Source organism: Pygoscelis adeliae, unplaced genomic scaffold (genome assembly GCF_000699105.1).
Source record: "Pygoscelis adeliae isolate BGI_AS28 unplaced genomic scaffold, ASM69910v1 Scaffold24, whole genome shotgun sequence".
Taxonomy (NCBI): Eukaryota; Metazoa; Chordata; class Aves; order Sphenisciformes; family Spheniscidae; genus Pygoscelis; species Pygoscelis adeliae.
The window spans coordinates 489,638-507,661 of NW_008824806.1; the positions used below are offsets into that span (position 1 = coordinate 489,638).

The window sequence follows — 18,024 nt, forward strand, 5'->3', positions numbered from 1 at the left end:
ATCCCCAGAGAGAGCTCGTCTGGAACACTCTGTACAGTTCTCATCAGGCACTTTCAGAAACAAAGATCAAATTCCACAGGTACAGAATAGAGCTAGTGAAAGAAATGGCAAGTCTGCTTTGCGAGAGGGCACTTGAAGGCCTCCATCTGTTTTCACTTCTCTAAATAAGAGTAACTGGTACCAAAAAGGTACCTAGCTGTAGGTAGGGCTTGATTATTATGGAAGGAGAGCTATGACTGTCCATGAAAATTAGCATGGTCTTGATGTCCTAGAATATCATATCCATTCGTGCATTGCTGTATTTTCAAGGAGAGTTCAAGAGCCCGGGGGGCATTCAGATTCCTGGAGGTTCAGCTGACAGGGCTCAGGGTCTACTTGGAGATAGCATAGCCAAGGGCAACCCCCTTCTATGGTAACTAGGCTACTGGCACCCAGATACTTGACAGGCAGGACTGAGTCCCCGCAATCTGCTGGATTTCTAGCAGATTGTCCATGAAGTCAACAGAGTCCCCCTGAAACATTTTGGATTGGACGAGCAGACAAATTCCAGTGAAATGAAATTAAATGAAAAAAAATCTTTCTTCAAAAACTATCCAGTAAGCTTCAGTCCTCATCCTGCCCATATAACGTGTGAATCACAGTCCTGATGGACTTCTGCATGCAACGAGTATCTCCAGCTCTTGGAAAAAACCAGCCAAAGACAGAAATCATTGCACAACTTTAGTATTCATCCATAACTTGATTAAGACTAGGTCAATTCTGGCTGTAATTTTCTAGACTGTCTTTTCTGAGCTGATTCCTTCTTTAAAGGAACATGATAACCCCAGATGGTGGTGACATGCTATTTCCTGTTCTAGTTAAACTTCAAAGATTGTAGTTTCCAAGAGGCTGCTATTGCACTTAATCAAAGATACTACACTAGACAGATACAGTCTTCTCTTCAGCCACCAAAGACTTCAGGGTGGGAATCTGACTATTTATATCTCAACATTTCCAAGGGCCTCAGTCCAGAGCACAGCCCTTATTGTTACAGGACTAATATGGACACAAGATCCTACCATACCACTAAAATTCATACCAGTATCAACGCCATCTGGCTTTACAAGAAAACAACCTACACCTCTTGACAGACTCCCTATTAACTGTAACCCGATACACTAGCATCCTCTCGGATTCAACCACGACCTTACCAATTCAAGTAATAAAACTTCACTACCTTTTCAATATTTTGAGTACACAGGGAAGATGGGAGCCCTCTGTCATCCTGACAGGGCTCTGAACGCAAGCGTGGTTCCACTTCAGAGTGAGAGTCAAGTAACAGGCTAAATAAAAAACTTAGCATCATGGAGGAAATGGAGATGGCAAGCCCAGCACGTCTCCAGCTGCATTTGCTTTTCAATGATGAATGAAGAAGTTTAACTAGAACAGGAAATAGCATGTCACCACCATCTGGGGTTATCATGTTCCTTTAAAGAAGGAACCAGCTCGGAAAAGACAGTCTAGAAAATTACAGCCAGAATGACCTAGTCTTAATCAAATTATGGATGAATACTAAAGTTGCACAATGATTTCTGTCATCAGCAGATGGCTCAATCAGCACTTCTCCACTGCATTGTTTTAGCTTGGATTTTTTTGGTTGTCTTTTTTGGTTTTCTGGTCTCTCTCTCTTCTCTCACCCCAAACTTTTTCCTGTCAAAAACCTGTATTTTAGGAGTTACAACAAAGGTAACAGTATTTTTCATGTGCTTCCACAAAGGGCTTCTGGGCCGGTTACATGACATTGTAATAGATATAGCTCAGCTCTAGCCATTCTGTACACATATGGGAATATGCCTTTTAACGAGCATTTGGAGGATGACAACGGACCTTGTACACAGGAAGTGCAACATGGTGGAGTTTATATTTCTCTTACTTGAATTAACTGAATATACCTTATTTATTTCATAATATTGACAGCACTCTGGCTACTAATTCTCCTCTGCTGGGAGTGCTTTTAACATTCCACATTAATGAGCTACTTCAGTGCCCTTTTATAAAATAAATCAACCTATCTCAGGCAGGTTTCCTTCTTTTCCTCAGTTGTGCAATTTGCCTCTGAAATTACAGCTCAGGCCGCAAATAGGCAATAGTCACTCCTGCACCTGTGACAGCATCCCTCCAGGCCAGAATATGAGAATTTAACATTGTTTGAACAGGAACTCTCCTCCTCCCAGCAGGATGAACAGCACAAGCTTAAAACAGTTCCAAAATACTGGTTTCTACATGCCCAGAGAAGCCACTTTTAGGTCACCTTACAAGTTCTCATTGGATTGATGGTAATTAAGAAGTTTGGCCTTTTTGCTGGAGATGATACAAAAACAAATCACCGTCTCACTGAACAGTTAAAAACTCTCTTAAACATGACTGGAATAGTTTCTCTGTAATATCATGGGGTGTGCGGAACAGATTCATTTCCCATCTGGTATATGAATTTGTTTGCATTATTTGTTTCTATTAGCAACTACAACTTACTAGAAACCTCACAAGCATACAGACAGACACAGTTCTTACTTAAAAAAAATTAAAATAAATAAGAAAGAAATGAGAATGGATGAAATGGAGAACAGATAAATTGTTAAAAGCGTTTAAGTCAATGGTTTGTTACATCCTTTTAAGAAACTGTTTACACACAAATTTGGCATTTCTTAAAGTAATATCAATATTTAAGTTGTCAGGTTCAAATGCAGCAAACTTCAGCAGGTACTCTCTTTAAATCAACTCAGCTCCTGGCTTACATAGCAGAGCACACTTTTGACTTACTTTTAACAATTAGATATATGGACCATCATCTGTTTTCTCTTCCCTTTGACTTTACTGAATAGCTCGCGTCTTATAGAGCACAGAAAAAGAGTGGGGGCTTTTCAGGAGGAGTTTGAACGCAGGAAGGGAGCCTTGCAAATCAGTTCAGAAAGGGTGTTCCACAACTGAGGAATGTCCCAGAAACAGCTGTGGTACTTTATCAGCATTAGCTTGGGATAGTTGCATTATATATAAGTGAGGAAGCTCCAAACACAACGTACAAATAATTTTGATGAAGTCTTGTGTGTGTATACACATATACTTTTTTCCTACCCTCTCCACAAATTATGTACTCTCCATGACATAGGATGTACTACTCTCTTTTCCATACAAAACCCTCTGGAATTACAGTGACACCCCAACTGCTTCAGTGGCAATAAAAACCTTTTTGTTTAACTCTTAAATCTTTGAGCTGCACATTGTCAGACAGTGTCAGCACATTTCCTTGGGACCAAAACTCCACAGTGCATGGCGCTACACTAAAACAAAAGTATACTAGTCCATAGAATCTCATTTAAGATGAAGATGGTTGGAAAAAAAAAAAATCAGACAAATCTTCACAAACAAGTGACATGATTTGTTGTGATTCTTCTCATAGTGAAATTCACAGCTCTGTGCTTTGTTCTCTTTCCTGCTGTTCTGCTGACTTCAATCTGGTACTGGTTATGCTTTTCTTCTACTAAAAAGAACCCTGAAAACACTCTGCCTGGTGAAGTGCTTTCTTTTTACATAGGCAATCTCTGCCAAAGTATAAAGCTGCAATTTGCTGCAGCTGAGTTGTTTCAGTAACATAAACAAGACAAACTGTAGATAGAGGTAGTACCTTTTATCAGATATTTTTCTGGTACAGCTTAAAAAATTTAGCCATTCTCAAGCACAGAAACCTTTTAACAGGTAAGATGTCTTCAGAATGAGAAGTCTTGATCAGTTTGACAGTGGTTCCATTTTCGCTGCAGTCAGGAAGGAGATCATAGTTGACACACCTGAGCTGGCCTTACCCTGCACAGCTCAGCTTCCAGAAACAACACAGCCAGGTCAATTGCCCAGCTTCCTGGAGAGATCTGGCAGGCTGCACTGAGCTCTGTATTGCCTTTGTAAACTTAAACCAAATTCTGGTACCTCCATGTGTCACATCTTGACTCCAGTGTATTCCAAAACCAATGAGAATTTATCACCTATGGCTGAGACTTAATGCACTGATCTCTGGGAATTAAATTGTCATTGAAATGTACTCAAAAATAGGAGAAGGTATCATCTGTGCCAAAAGAAGGTTATTTGCTGGAAGGGTGGCTGCCTGAGGAAAGACTGTCAGCCATATTAGGTCTCTGTAAAAGGCATTTTTGTGCAGACAGAAAAAAAACCCAAGGTGATGCGTAGTCATCTAGAATCAATGAAAGTGGGTGCCAACATCTTCATGACATACATACTGAGAAGACTGCCAGAACCATGCTTACACACTGGTTTCTATGTGGAAGGTAGGTGTTTTTGCAGGGTTTCTCACCTCTATGTAAAGATGGAAATCTGGGACCTTTAAACTGCTTCTTCTTGAGGGGTTCCTACATCTTTAGATCACATTCAAAAGAAAGTGCAAGAAGTATATCTGACCTCTGCAACATCACTATGGAACACTGGACTGCAATCTGGCCATAATCTCCTAGGGAAAAATCAGCAGCATTATAAGAATCCCATGGTGGTTTTACACAAACCTGCAACAGGTCAAAACAGGAGACCCAGTCTCCCTTTCTTGCTAAATCCAGCTCAGCAGCATCTCTCAGGGTGTTCAAAGTGTGTTCCCTGCATTCCCTTTGTCTCAGAATCTCATTAGCAAAAATCTGCTATTTCCAGTTAAATGTCTTGAAAATGCATATCCAGTAATACTTTTTTTTAATGTGATAATTCTAAATTTCAATTATTTGCACTGGAAATGGTAAAATTTCCTTTTGAGACAAACCAGAAACATATCGAACCATTTTTTTTCTCTTCAATAGTGCAGTTCCCTGCTTTCAAGGCTTCTGCTGGGAACTTTGCAAATGTTTTAAATAATTTGTCACTTCTGTAATTTATTTCTTCCTCAGTCTGAACAAGAGACTCATTAGTGTTTAAATCTTAAAGAAGCTCTGAAGACGTATTAGCTTTGTGGCATTGTTAGATTTCTTGTGATGCTGCTTGCTAAAGCTGATCTTCATTTCATTAAGAACAAATTGGATAGAACTTCAATCATAATTGAGTGGAAATTGAGGTGTAATATCCATACTGTGCATAAAATTATAACCAAAAATATATTTTTGCTACCTTAATATCCTTTAGCTAATAGCAGAAAGAATGAGCGTGAAATCAGCAGTACTGCATATTAATCTGTATTAGGCTACACTGTTTTAATGTTAAAATATGAACTAAAAAACAACCCTAGAGTGTGCTCCCGTTACTACCTTGTTATCCTGATAATTTATATGTTTCAAAAAGGTTTTCAATTTCAAAATGACAGACTTTGAAAAACTGAGGGAATCAGTTAACAATGTGAACTGACTTAAAAGCTCAGGAACTTAAGTGAGGAAAAGGACTGAAATTTCTTGACATCAAAAGTACTGAAAATAACACACAATCTGCATTTCACACATGGGGATATTTGTCAGAAAGGAGATTCAGCCTTGTATTGAACAGCCACCTAAACAGAAGGTGGCTAGTGAGAAGGAGGTCATAAGCAATGAATGGAAGTACTGATCTACAAGAAAAGCAGGATCTTGGAGGTCTGGAAGCCCAGAGGTTGTGGAGCAACTGCCACAACTCACAGTAAGGTAGATTTTACAAAGGAAGTCAAACCAAAGAAGAGCAAGCTCTTAAGTATAAACAGAAAAAGAACAAGCAAAAAGGTAGTAAATGAAGACTTAGCCTCAGCTTCATGGCAGTGCAGAGCGTGGAGACAATAGCGTGATGGACGTTAGGAGCACGTACAGAAGTGGAGGCCACTGCAGCCAATGATCTCTGTCCCTGAACAGTGAATGAACCAGTCCCAGAAATGGCCAGACTAGCATAATTGACTTAAAACAAAAAGATCCCCACTCAGAATCAAGCGACCCAGTGATGAGAGAAGTAAATGCAAAGCCGTTCATTGAAAGAGGAAGGAAACAATATGTGTTAATATGGAATCATTATTATGCAAACTGTTAAAAGAGATTTTGATGGAAATAGTTATAAAAAGCATGGAGGTAAGTGAGGAAAATGGAACAGGCTCCCAAGGATTGCTCATGACGGGCTAAATTGGTATCTTTGCTTGGCAAGTTAGCTAATTTTTTAGACAGCAGGGATAGAATACTCTAACTGGGCTTCAGTAAAACATTCAGAAAGGTTCACCCAGAACAGGACTGGAACAGAGAGTTAAACAGGCAACCAGGCAGAAGAGAAGTATCAATGGTTGTGTGGGTGCAAGAACCATTGGGATGGAAGAAAGTAAACAGAGTTCCACAGAAGCAGTCCTGGAACCAAACTTCATTTAATATTTTCATTTTATAGCTTGGCACAAAAATAGAAGATGAGCTAATAATACAAAGGTACTCATCTCACCTAAATCTTGTTGTCTAAAAATCAGGCTTTTACTGGAAAATAGTTGCTCCTTTCATAGCCAATGTAGAAACAGGCACCTCGGAGGGAAAGTCTGTCTAGAGATGTCTAAGATAGGTCCTTCTTTCCACTGCCTGTAGAGGAAGTCTAGATGATTTTATTAAACAAACAGCCTAACTTTCAGATAGCTAAATCATGCTATTTAGTGGTTGGCATAACAGATATAGCTCACAGAGAAAAAATTTAATTGCTGCAATGCATGAGAATGAACTTTCTGCAATCCATGTGTACCACGGGAGAGGTTTTGGGTTTATCCTGACCAGACTTGGTGTTCAGCTGTATCTAATGAATAGGCTCCCTACATCTACACACACCAGTCTTCTGCTCTCCAGTGGAGGCTGCTTACTGTCAAAGGGCAATACTGGTCCAAAGTTTTGTGCGGTGAGGTTCAGAGGCAGATCTCCAAGGGCCAAAAAGCATCTGCCTCTAGTTTGCCTTTACAATGAACTTACGGACTGCAATACTGAGTATCAGGTGATGAAATAATAAAATAAATTAGCCTTTAGTAGCCCATGGGCAAGATTCTTACTGCTGAGATACATACCTAGAGAGGGGATTAGGGAATTAGAACATAAATCCCTTTTTTTACTTTGTAGTTCTCAGCGATTCTTAATCTCTGAGCTTTGCATTCTCAGAACTTAATGACAGGGTGCTGCATAAGGAATTACTAACGCAACTTATATGAAGCACACCATGAACTCCAAACGTAGGTTCCTTTCTATAGCATGCCAAAAACATATTCTTACATGTAATCATCAAAACAAATAAAACATGCTATTCTGAACTAGATGACCTTTAATGGCTATTTTGTAAATAATAATCTGTCTTTGTGTATGGTTGTGTCCTGCAGCGTAGCATTTGGTGGTGTCCACTACCGCAATCCACCATGTAATTGGTGCTCACATAGAGGACTCACTTCAGCTAAAATTTCAAGTTGCATGGTCCAGAGTAGAAGACACTGAATGTGAAATACCAAACAAAAAAACTGTGCATACTATCAGCTTCTTTCCCTTCCCATTGTTTGCTCCCCTTTCCACAACATCACTCGTTAATCTAACACAGAACTCAGGAGTTAGGTCCTCAGCAGTGTTAAAGCTACAACAATGCTTTCTCCATACTCACTTTTGGCACATGTGGATTAAATTCTACTGCTCTGTGAATAGCTTCTACTGCATTCATCTCTGCAGTACTCAGCCCTCGCCTTGAGGCAGCCTCTGGAGAAAATCTATAAAAGCAAAGAAACAAACACATTAGGTCAGAAATGCTAGTAAGAAAAAGCCAGAAAAGGAATCTAGAACATGGGCCCATGTAACCAAACTGAGTCAATTTCCTATGCTCTCCCAACTTCCATAGCAAGTGGAAACTCTGAGTGATCTATTACATCAAGGCCAATGAAAATCCCAGCAGAAGTGGAAAGCATGTTTGCATCTAATCATGGCAGAAAGTCAGTTCAAACAGTCCTTTCTCTGTCACTAATCTAAATTTGCCCTAGGTACCTTGCTAAGGGGCATATTCAAAGCTTAAGTTGCAGAAAAAAGAAAAGAAAAAAAAAAAACAATGCCAAATTATTGTTGGAGGGTTTCTATTAAAAACAGGTTTGGGGAGGTTTTAGGGAGGTTCCCAACCCAATGCCCCTGGGTCAGGTTGGGATGGAAGCACGATGCAGCAGCAGTAGCGGGTGGTCTACTGGCCGCAGCACCATTGAGGGTAGCATGCCCAAACTGTGGGCAAATCATCTGCCCCAGTGAATGAAAAACCAGACCATGCAATCTCTTTCTCACCTCACACCCCACGGCTAACTCCAGAGCTGTACTTGGCAGGCAGACACCACAGGGAAAGCTGTGACAACCTTAGCCCTGCCCTCCCAAGCTGGAGTCGCTGTGTAGGGAGGAAAGATGTTGCAGTAGGTACTGGCGATCTACAGGATAAAAAGAATGAAAGAAAATTACTTAGATCTTGATGTGTACATACACTTTAAAAGCAAAAACTGTCAGGATGTCAGTCAAGAAAATGGCTTTCCACTCTACTTGCTTTCCAACTTTAGGGAGACATTCGACCCTCAGGTGCACAGACACAACTCTGCCTGGGATTTGTGTGAAGGCATCTGAGAGCAGAATTGGGATTTTTTGAGCTCCATCTCACAAGAGGCTGAGCACCCTTTCAGAGTGGGCCAGTGCTCTCAAGTCCACAGGCATCAAGTAGATGTGCTCAGCACCTTGGAAGGTTGAGACCCAAGAGAAAATCATAACAGGAATGAGCAGATATTTGTGTCTCTAAAAATATGAACGTCATCTAACTCTCAGAATCCCTGACATAGTAATGCTAAATCCACCTGCTGCTATTTAAGTAGATGAGCAGTCTTCTGACAGCACTTGTAAAATGACATTGTGCATCCACATTTATTTATTACCTTTTTGCGGTCAGGTTTATACAAAGTTGAAGAGGTTCAGCCACACAACACCTTTTAGTTGCATCTTCATTATACTATCTAGGAAGCCAAAGCTCACCCAGACAGTATACATAAAACTGAAACAAGAATTGAATTTATGCTATTTCTCTTCTTTTCTTCCATAATATTTGAAGTGCAATGTTTGATCACTGCAAATTTTTCTTATATATAAATTCATTTTATGAATTTACCGCAGGACTGAATTCTCCTGCTAACCCAGCAGATTGTTAGGGTGTGGGCTCAGCTAAGAGAAATCTTGAATTAAATCAGGAATTTTGCTGGACAGTGGTTCTTATGCACTTACTTGTCAGAGACAGCTCTGGCTTTGAGCAATGCAGCTGTGTAACATATTGTTGCTGATTTTGGTAAGCTTATATCTGTTGAAAAGAAAGAAAAAAGTAAACATCTGAAAATTTAAAAGTCTGCAGAAAGAAAAATGTTTGATACTTCAGAGTATGCATGGCATACGCAAAATTATTACTGAATTCAGAATACTTTCTGATCTTGGGACTTGTACTCCCACATCACATGGATTTTTAAATTTCCACCGAATATACAGGCTTTAAGACCTGTGTTAATGACCACTGGAACTGCTATTTAAACAGCAGCTGGGTTCACTAAAGAACTAATTCAGAGAGTGACATGACAGAGACATAATGAAAGAATTCATTACTTCATACATAAATGTATAGGTAACCTGGAATACATGAATTTTTCCATAGTTCACAAAACTATGTAAGCAATAGCTGAGGGCTATCTTATTCACTCCTCTTGTTATCTAATATGAATGTGTGGCAGCTATACAAGTTAAGACAGCTATTTAAGTAATAATGGATTTGACTTGCAAGCAACCAACCATTAGATTTATTCCAGTTAAAGATCAACAGTAAAATAAGGTGTTTTGCCTCTTAAGGAAATCTTGGACCAAAATATTCACCAGACATACTCTGGCCATTTTATGCTGTTCCAGAGACACACAGGAGCCATAAACCTCACTTAACCCATTGGATCAACTTAATTTATATCTGTTCTTTAACAGTAGATTGGCACAAAGCATCCAAAAGGTAGACAGAAATGCTGCTTAACAGACTTGAGTTATAGATTTGTTCCCATTGTTACAGAGAATTGACTTCCGCACCAGTAATCTACCCAGCAGACACATATTATACAGTGAATAAAACATTCCAGCATTAAAAAGTTAAAGATTACAGTTAAATGGGGAAAAAAAAAAAAAGAGCAACCCCCACTAAAGCCTGGATTCTGCAAACACTTCTGCACACTGCAATATTATAGCTTCCTATAGTAAATAGCAAATACATGGTGTAGTAAACAAGGCACTGGAGTAGGCCCACTGTAAAAGTGAAGAGCAGCTAATCTGACTACTGTTCTAAGAAACTATCTATCCCTCAGTTTGTCGTTAAAGTTGATTAGAAAGACGAAATTACCATAGAGCTTGGTAACATTAGGGTTAAGGCAAACTTGTGATTTACTGAACCCCAGTGCCTTGCAAGACAAGGCTCCAAAAAGGAGTTAAAGAGGACAAGCAAGTCATATCTCAGCGGTCACCATCCTTCACTTATTAACAACGAAGCAGAACATTGTTCTGTTAGACAGAAAACATTGCCAGAATGACTGAGGCACTTTGAAAACGCTACCTGTTAAGTCCTCTCTATTGTCTTTTTATGCACTTGCACTTCATGTATAAGATGTAAAGATCTTGTTGGAGGCTCCCCTATAATGTAGTCCAACTATAATTTCACTGGAGCATGTAATTGTAGTGACTGAAGTAATTAAAATCAACAGCATGCAAAGCAGTCTGGGTGATAGATGTGTTAATTACTCCACTAATAGAAGCTAGCTACAGACACAGACGTGAGCACATCTTCAATGACAGGAGGAGAAAATATTTATAAGCACCTTCAATAACCCTGCTTATACCAAGTTTTCCTTAACATTAGGAGTTAAAAGTTATTTCCAGTAAACAGAAATGACCTTTTTCAGAACATACTGGTCTCTGTCTTTCAGTATAAACCTTATGCATCAAATAAAAAATGGAGTGAAAGGTAGAGGAATGGAAAAGAAAAAAAAAACAAAACCCACCAAGAAAACCAATAATATGCTGTCATTTATAAGGTTTTCAATTGGTCAATAGAATACCTTATTTTCCCCTTACCTGTAAGTATTTCTCTGGGCCATCAAGCCACCATTACCTCATGGGAAATACTTTCCCCTTTATCAGTTCAAATCTAGTAACGTTGGTTCAGGATCTGACCTTTACAAAATTTTGCATGAATGACACAGAACAAGAGGTCTACCTAGAAGTCCCTGGAAATATATTTTCCCAGGCAAAAGGCAAACTCCACATATAAAAAAAGGACCAAGAAGAGAACGTTTGCCCAGACTTCTTTGAATAATGCAGCGAGAGCACCACTTCACTTTTCTATCTGTTTGAAGGAGCTGAAACCTAGGAGGACTCGAGAGGTCTGGAGTATATAACCAATGTAGCAGAGGAAAAACAGTTGTTATGCCAATGAAAGCTGCTGGCTCAGTTTCATCAAAGAAAGCAGATATGCCAGCAAAAGCCAGAATGACAGCAAGAAAATGGCAATGCAGCCATTAATACACAATCCATGAGGTTAAACACACAAAAACCTCTAACCACATGTATAAAGGCTAGTTTCTGCATCAGATCATTGATACTTGGATGGAGAATGTTCAGTGGAAGTTGCATGGACCAAGTTGTGAGAATTATTACAATTCTTGGCTAAGAGATTAAGATATCATACAGTAGGAACTGAGCTCGATACAGGGTTAAATATACTAAAACAAAACACCGTATCACAAAACAATATCTTCTAGTAGGTCGTAAGTGCTCCTGAGTTTGAAACTTCTGTGCATATAGATTGCAGGATGATCCCCAATGAACTGTTGGCATCTGTAAGGAAGGGAAATGTGGTGAGGTGAGGTAAGGCTCAGGTACACCACCTGAGTCATTCCTACAGAAGAAATGGGATTTCTCAAGAAACGTTGTGTTCAAATCTGATCACCTATGGTCAAGAACAACAAAATCAAACAGAAAGACTGGGTTGTTTTTCTAACAATCCAAATGAGATAAAGTCTGAGAGAAGATACAACTGCATACCCACAAGGAACACCAGGAAAGGAGAAGGGTTGCTTAGGTACAGGGTAATGTTGGCACAAGAATAAACAGTTCAGAATTAAATTTAGGCTGGAGATTAAAAGAAGGTTTCTGAGAAGTGAATTTTTGAGGCAGATTTCCAGGTAGAAGAGTGGGGCAAACAACATAGCTAATTCTAGGATGGAGCTTGCTCAGCTCATGGAAGGGGTAATATCATGTAGTGAATGCAACAGCGGGGGACCTGACTCACCCAGGAGGCCTCTTCTAGTACTGTGCTCCTAATGAGCAAGCAGCAATTATTTGAGGTTAATATCTACAGTCCCTTGGCAATGGAAGAAATACATATAAATGTTCATGTTTATGTTGCTGTGGAGATAGCCCTCAGTAGGTCCATGCCTGCTTCCCTCCAAAAGTGTTTTGCTTTTTGTTTGCTCCATATTAGACCGTAAGTATTTGGTTCTGCTATATTCTGGTCTGATTACTACAATACTTCAAAATTCTCATATAATTTAGGCTTCATCTCCAAAACTGGACCCTCATATTTTAGAGAAAAGCATAAAACAATTATGTCTGGTTACAACTGGAATTTAGCAAGGGAATCAAGTATAAACTAGCCCTAGGAGATATGTCCTCTGTCAGGAAAACCAAAGTGAAGTTTTTCATAAATGACTGTGTCCAGCTCTGTGAGCCATCTGGCAAAATATCTTCACATATACTGTTTCCCACCCTCCTGCGATTTCTTGTGGAGGTCCCACAATGTGCTGAAAGATGTGACTGCTATTCTGTTGTTAAAACCATCAGGGCATTTTTGCCTAATAAGAACTGATGTGTCAATCTGAAAAAGGCTCTCCTTCTTCCTTATTGCTTGTTTCTTTAAAGAGAATACAAAATAGTCTAGCCTTAATTTATGAGCATTTTCTTTTGATTAGCCCCAGTCAGCTACAGGGAGAGCTGGGAAAGTGAATCCTTACTGGTCTTTTGCTTCATAAGCAGTTGCTTGTGAGAGTGAACTAATGGAAAGATGTTATGGATAGAGACTTGCAACCATAATATCACTACTTCTCTGATTCAAAATATCCAGCATATGCCATATATCATCTAAATAGCTCATGGGATCTATTGTTTTTATAAAATAGCAACTAAATCAATAAATTATTAATCTGGATATGGACCAGTGCAACATCCCCTATCCAAGTCATCAGAAGGCCCTAAATGTGAAGAGACAGGCATACCGCAATTGCTTTAGTCATTAATAAATGTAAAATCTAAGTCACTAATCAGAAATTATTCCTTATTTTGACCCCAAAGCGTACGTTATTCCCAAGTCAGCAATATAGATTCCTATGGGCTTAATTTCAGATAGTTGAATAGTCTTATCAACGCTAATAGGACTTAAATATTTGCTGAAATAAGCTGTAGATCTGGGGCCATAATTTGCACAGTAAGATCCTTCCAGTCAAACTGCTAGTTCTTCTTCATATAGCACTGGAGAGAGACTACATTAGGCTGCTGGAATCATTCACATATTTCCAAATATGTAACTGAAAGCGTATCAACAAACTGGAAGAAGTTATGTGAAGAGGTAAAACAAAAAATGGTGGAATACAGGACACGTGTTGTGCTATGGCTTGGGGGTGAACCCCAGCTCTGATTTTCTCTCCCTCAGCCTGCCTGTAGACTCTAGTGTTTAAGTGATAGGCCAACACTTGCCCTGTCAGCACAGAACACCCCCAATTCTCTGCACCTGTAGGCTAGATTGTCAGCTCTTGCACAGGTGGTAGGAAAAGTTGCTTATGGGAAAGATTGAAAGTGCTCTAGCAAATAAACATGTGCAGGCTGGATCAGTGATGACAGAAGAGAGATGTAGTCATCTATAAAGACACAAACATTAAGGAAGAAAGTGAATTAAGCTGATACAAATGGTTAAAAGCAAGAGTAATGGTATGGAATTCAATAAAGGAAAGTATGAACTGAACATCAGGGGAAAAACACTTTGTCAAAAAGATCTAATATCCTGTAGTATTACCTCCCATGACAATAGTAATTGCATTTTTCCACAAAACATGGTAGAAAACATGCTGGAGGGAGCAAAACTATGAACACAATGATCTAACGCTTACTTTGTGCTTGCAAAACAAAGCAGTTCCAATTCTCTGTACTTTGGACATTCTTCCTCAGTGGTGGGAAACACCCCAAACACATAGCTACTGTGTATGTTAAGGCCTGGATTTTGCTCCCCTGATAGGATGGGAAAAACATTTCAGCACAAACAAAAAGCGTTTATTTTGCCATGACCACAACTAAAACTTAAACTGTTCAGTTATGGAAAGATATTGAGGGTCACTGCTGGTTGTAAACACTTCATATGCAACTCTTGCTGAGATTAATATCTCAGTGACCAGGCAGGTGTCAGCCCCTTTGATTTGACCAAGTTCAATCCTAAATGCATATAGAGGCGAAGGAATCATTTCTCCTATAGGAGATTAGAAAGAGCAAGATTAGTATAATTAGTTTAGACTTTCTGCGCTTTTGCACAAGCAGGAGAAACAAAAAACCCCACTGAATCATACAGCAGAAAAAGACCAGATGGTATGAACAGACACAGAACTCATGCAGAGACCTAGCTGAAGTGGCAAGTGATTTTGACACGGAGGAAAGAAACTAGTTTTTAGAAGCAGAAGCTGAAAAAGACGTAATGGGAAAAAAGACAAACTATTCTCTTGATACTGCTGTTACACAAACTGGAGATCTTACCTGATTTGCACCTCTTGGAGAAAGTGGACTAGGCTTTGGATGTTAACTAAAAGGAACTTTCTCTTAAGGTCTCTCTTTCAAAGAAACAAAAGGATTATCAAATAGTGTGCATGAGGTAATGGTTTCTTCCATACTGCCACTTGCTACATCTTTAACTCAGCAGAAAACCCTTTCTTGCACTTAGAACACCTACCCAGTCAGCTCCACCAGGTAGAACATCTCAAAAATACCAAACATAATCATGGCAAGTAATAAAACTGATGGAGTGGAGCTGTGATTGCAAATATATACATATACGCAAAAGGCCTGGAGACCATAGCTAATATAACTGAAGACTCCATGCAATTGGTTCATCAGTCTGCAACTCTCTATAAAAGGAATGCCTTCAAGTTCAATGTGAGTAGAATTTACCCATTTCATAAGTCTGTAAAGACAAGAAGAAATTGGACAGAGGGGGATGGGAAAAAGTAGCCCTGAATAGGCTACGTTTTAGAGAACTAATTTCTCTACACTAACTGTTTGGATTTCACTAAGTTGAAAGAATTCCAAGACAAAGAAGACACTGTTTCTAAAGTGTTTCTTCAAAGGCCTGCATTTTGATTTGACACTAGTTTAGAGTAGGGTTCTTTGAAGTAAGCTGTTACCAAATAAAAAAGTGTCATAGCCTAGAGCAGAATGAGACCTTTTGTATTTAAAAAGCACTTTCTTCCTATGTATCCTTTGGTCTAAATTATCTTCTCAAGTCAACTCTGAATTTGGGACTCTGTCTACATGGTGACATGGTCTTTCTCATTCTTTGCAAAGGGGTAAGTGAAAGGGGAATCTGTATAAGGTGTTCCTCCTGCAAACCAGAAGGCTTATAGTCTCAGTGGAAAAGACTGTCATTTAAAAAAAGGAAAGCAAGGAATGGTTTAGGGAGGAACCATTGCATCACTATGACTAAATACATAGGCATCCATTCTTTTTAAATCTGACTTTCAATTGCCAGAAAGGTCTGAGTTTTCACACAATGCCCAGGTTACCAGATAATAACAATCAAAGGAACTGGCTGCCCAGGGAAGTTAAGAAATCATTTGCTCTAAGCATCACAACAAGCAGACCTACTCCACTGGAAAACAATCTCTTTAAAGATCAAGGGAAGAGGAGCAGAGAAACTTTATCTATTATGAATACTAGAATCTTATTCCACCAAGAACAGTCTCTTTAGCAGCCATAACTATTTCTGCTGTAAATAACATGGATATATGTTAAATCAGAGCCAAAAATCCTTTCAGAATTCAACAGTATTTAGGTCATCTGCACTCTATTGACAGGCACTGAACTCTGAAACCATAATGATGTAGCTCAGCAACAGTGCATGCCTTCCCACTAATGAGGCCCTTTTTCCATGAATAATGAGTATGGACATCAGCTCTGTTGCCAGGTACATAATATAAACACAATTTAACACATGGCTTTTGGTAAAGCAGTGTGTCTGCTTGCAGAGGCTGAGGTTTCGCATAATGTGATCCAACTTTTTAGCCCAGGGTGGGGGCAGACTGCTCAAGGAAATAATTTGTTCATATGTTATCAAAATACAATAAATCAGGTTTGGTCTTAGTCAAAAAAAAGCAGTGGAGTGGGACCAACAGAAACTGTAGATAGGAAAGTATAAATGAGTTCATTGTTTTATATTCCAGTAAATCTTACAACAGATGAAGCTGATGAGTTCTAAAATGAGCTGAGACTCCCTGAGATGGGCCTTCTGAGACTCATGAACTGTAAGGGTTATACCGGCTAAGCCTGTGTTTGCTGAGTCCTTGTGCATACCTAGTGTATACACACACCTTTGTTTATATATGGCAACGCATGAGTTGAAACTGCATGGGTTCAAACAGACGAAGTAAGAAGAGTTTTATTTTGAAAAGCCTCATTTGTTATATTTACAACCTCAGTTTCGACCCTGTCAGATGCTTTTGAGAAAACAAAATGCACCTTCAAGTTTTATCAACTTCCATGACACAAAGTGCCACCATGGTATTGTTTAAAACTAGGGATCAGTGCTTTAGTATGCAAAAGTAGAGCCGGCACAGGAGTTTAGTCTGAGATTTGGGAGGGCATGGCTTAATTCCCTGTTCTGTCACAGTTCTGCTATCTCCCAGGTCTATTATCTCATAACTACATTAAAGACTAGAAGGTGCCAACATCCTGTGGTGCCTGGGGCATAAAAATGGGCATTTCTATTTACTTGCTTCTTAACGTGCCAAAATAAAGTCCACGGGGATCTACAACTGTGTCACAGGAATTACTGAAATACAAGGAGCTACAAGACTCTGATGTTACCACTTTAACTGCAGATTTCTTCAACCAGACTAAGCACAACCAAGATCTCTCCCAGAGTCATTACTGCTGCTGGATGGCAGTACTCAAGGGCCGGGGTGACATTGCGATATCTGCTTCGAATGATTTGACTCCAGAAAGAGTTGAAAACATTCCAAGCTGGACTGGTAGCAGTGTCTATCACTAATGTTACCTGTAATCAGCTGCTTATTCATCTTTTGTTAAATAACCTCAGCTCTGCCACAGTCTACTTCAGGGGTCTGAAATTCGGCAGGATGATCATGTTAGTATCAAGCCAATGGTCTATTGCTAGTCTCATTAAAATTTATCTCAATTTCCTGAGTTATAAGATGTTAGAAGAAAGCAGTTAGCACATATTCAGTGGAAGGTTCTGCAATTTTTTTTGTTATACCCTCCAAAGATTCTTTGCCCATCAAGTACACACATCTCAGTACCCCAAAAAACTTACACATCAACCTCTTGCCACTGTTCCATGTGATGATATAGGGCCAAGTACTGGGGCTGACAGCAAGAAGCCTCTCTCTGCGTGGGACTTTACTGTTCTGCTTTTTGGCATCCAGGCAATGCAGCAGAGAATGTCAAATGAAGAGGAGGCAAAAGCTACAGAGAAAAGGGTAGGTGGAAAAGATGTCTGGTAAGACAGGAGTTGGAAAGTGGGTGAGGACATGTATCATGACCATCACTGCCCTGAAGAGAAGACTGGGATAGGTAGGTAGGAGAGGCAGAAGAACAGAATTGGGAATGAACAGTACTGGGTGAACAAGGAGCCTCTGATAAGAACTGGGAGCAATAGAAAGCTGAAACTGACCGTGCAAAAGAGAAGTAGAAGACAATTCAGTAGACAAATGGGACAGAAGATCAACTAAGGGCAGGCTGGAAAAGATGC

General features: G+C 39.5%; 1 protein-coding gene across 1 annotated transcript in view; it reads right to left on the reverse strand.

The window, feature by feature from the left end:
- ST7 (suppression of tumorigenicity 7) overlaps positions 1-18,024 on the reverse strand; it is a 57,226-nt gene that overhangs the window by 18,249 nt on the left and 20,953 nt on the right. Inside the window, exons 7-8 of the mRNA XM_009324106.1 lie at positions 9,210-9,282; positions 7,579-7,681 (exon numbers count right to left, since the gene is read on the reverse strand). Of these exons, the coding sequence (XP_009322381.1) occupies positions 7,579-7,681; positions 9,210-9,282 (176 nt within the window). The remainder of the gene's footprint in view (positions 1-7,578; positions 7,682-9,209; positions 9,283-18,024) is intronic.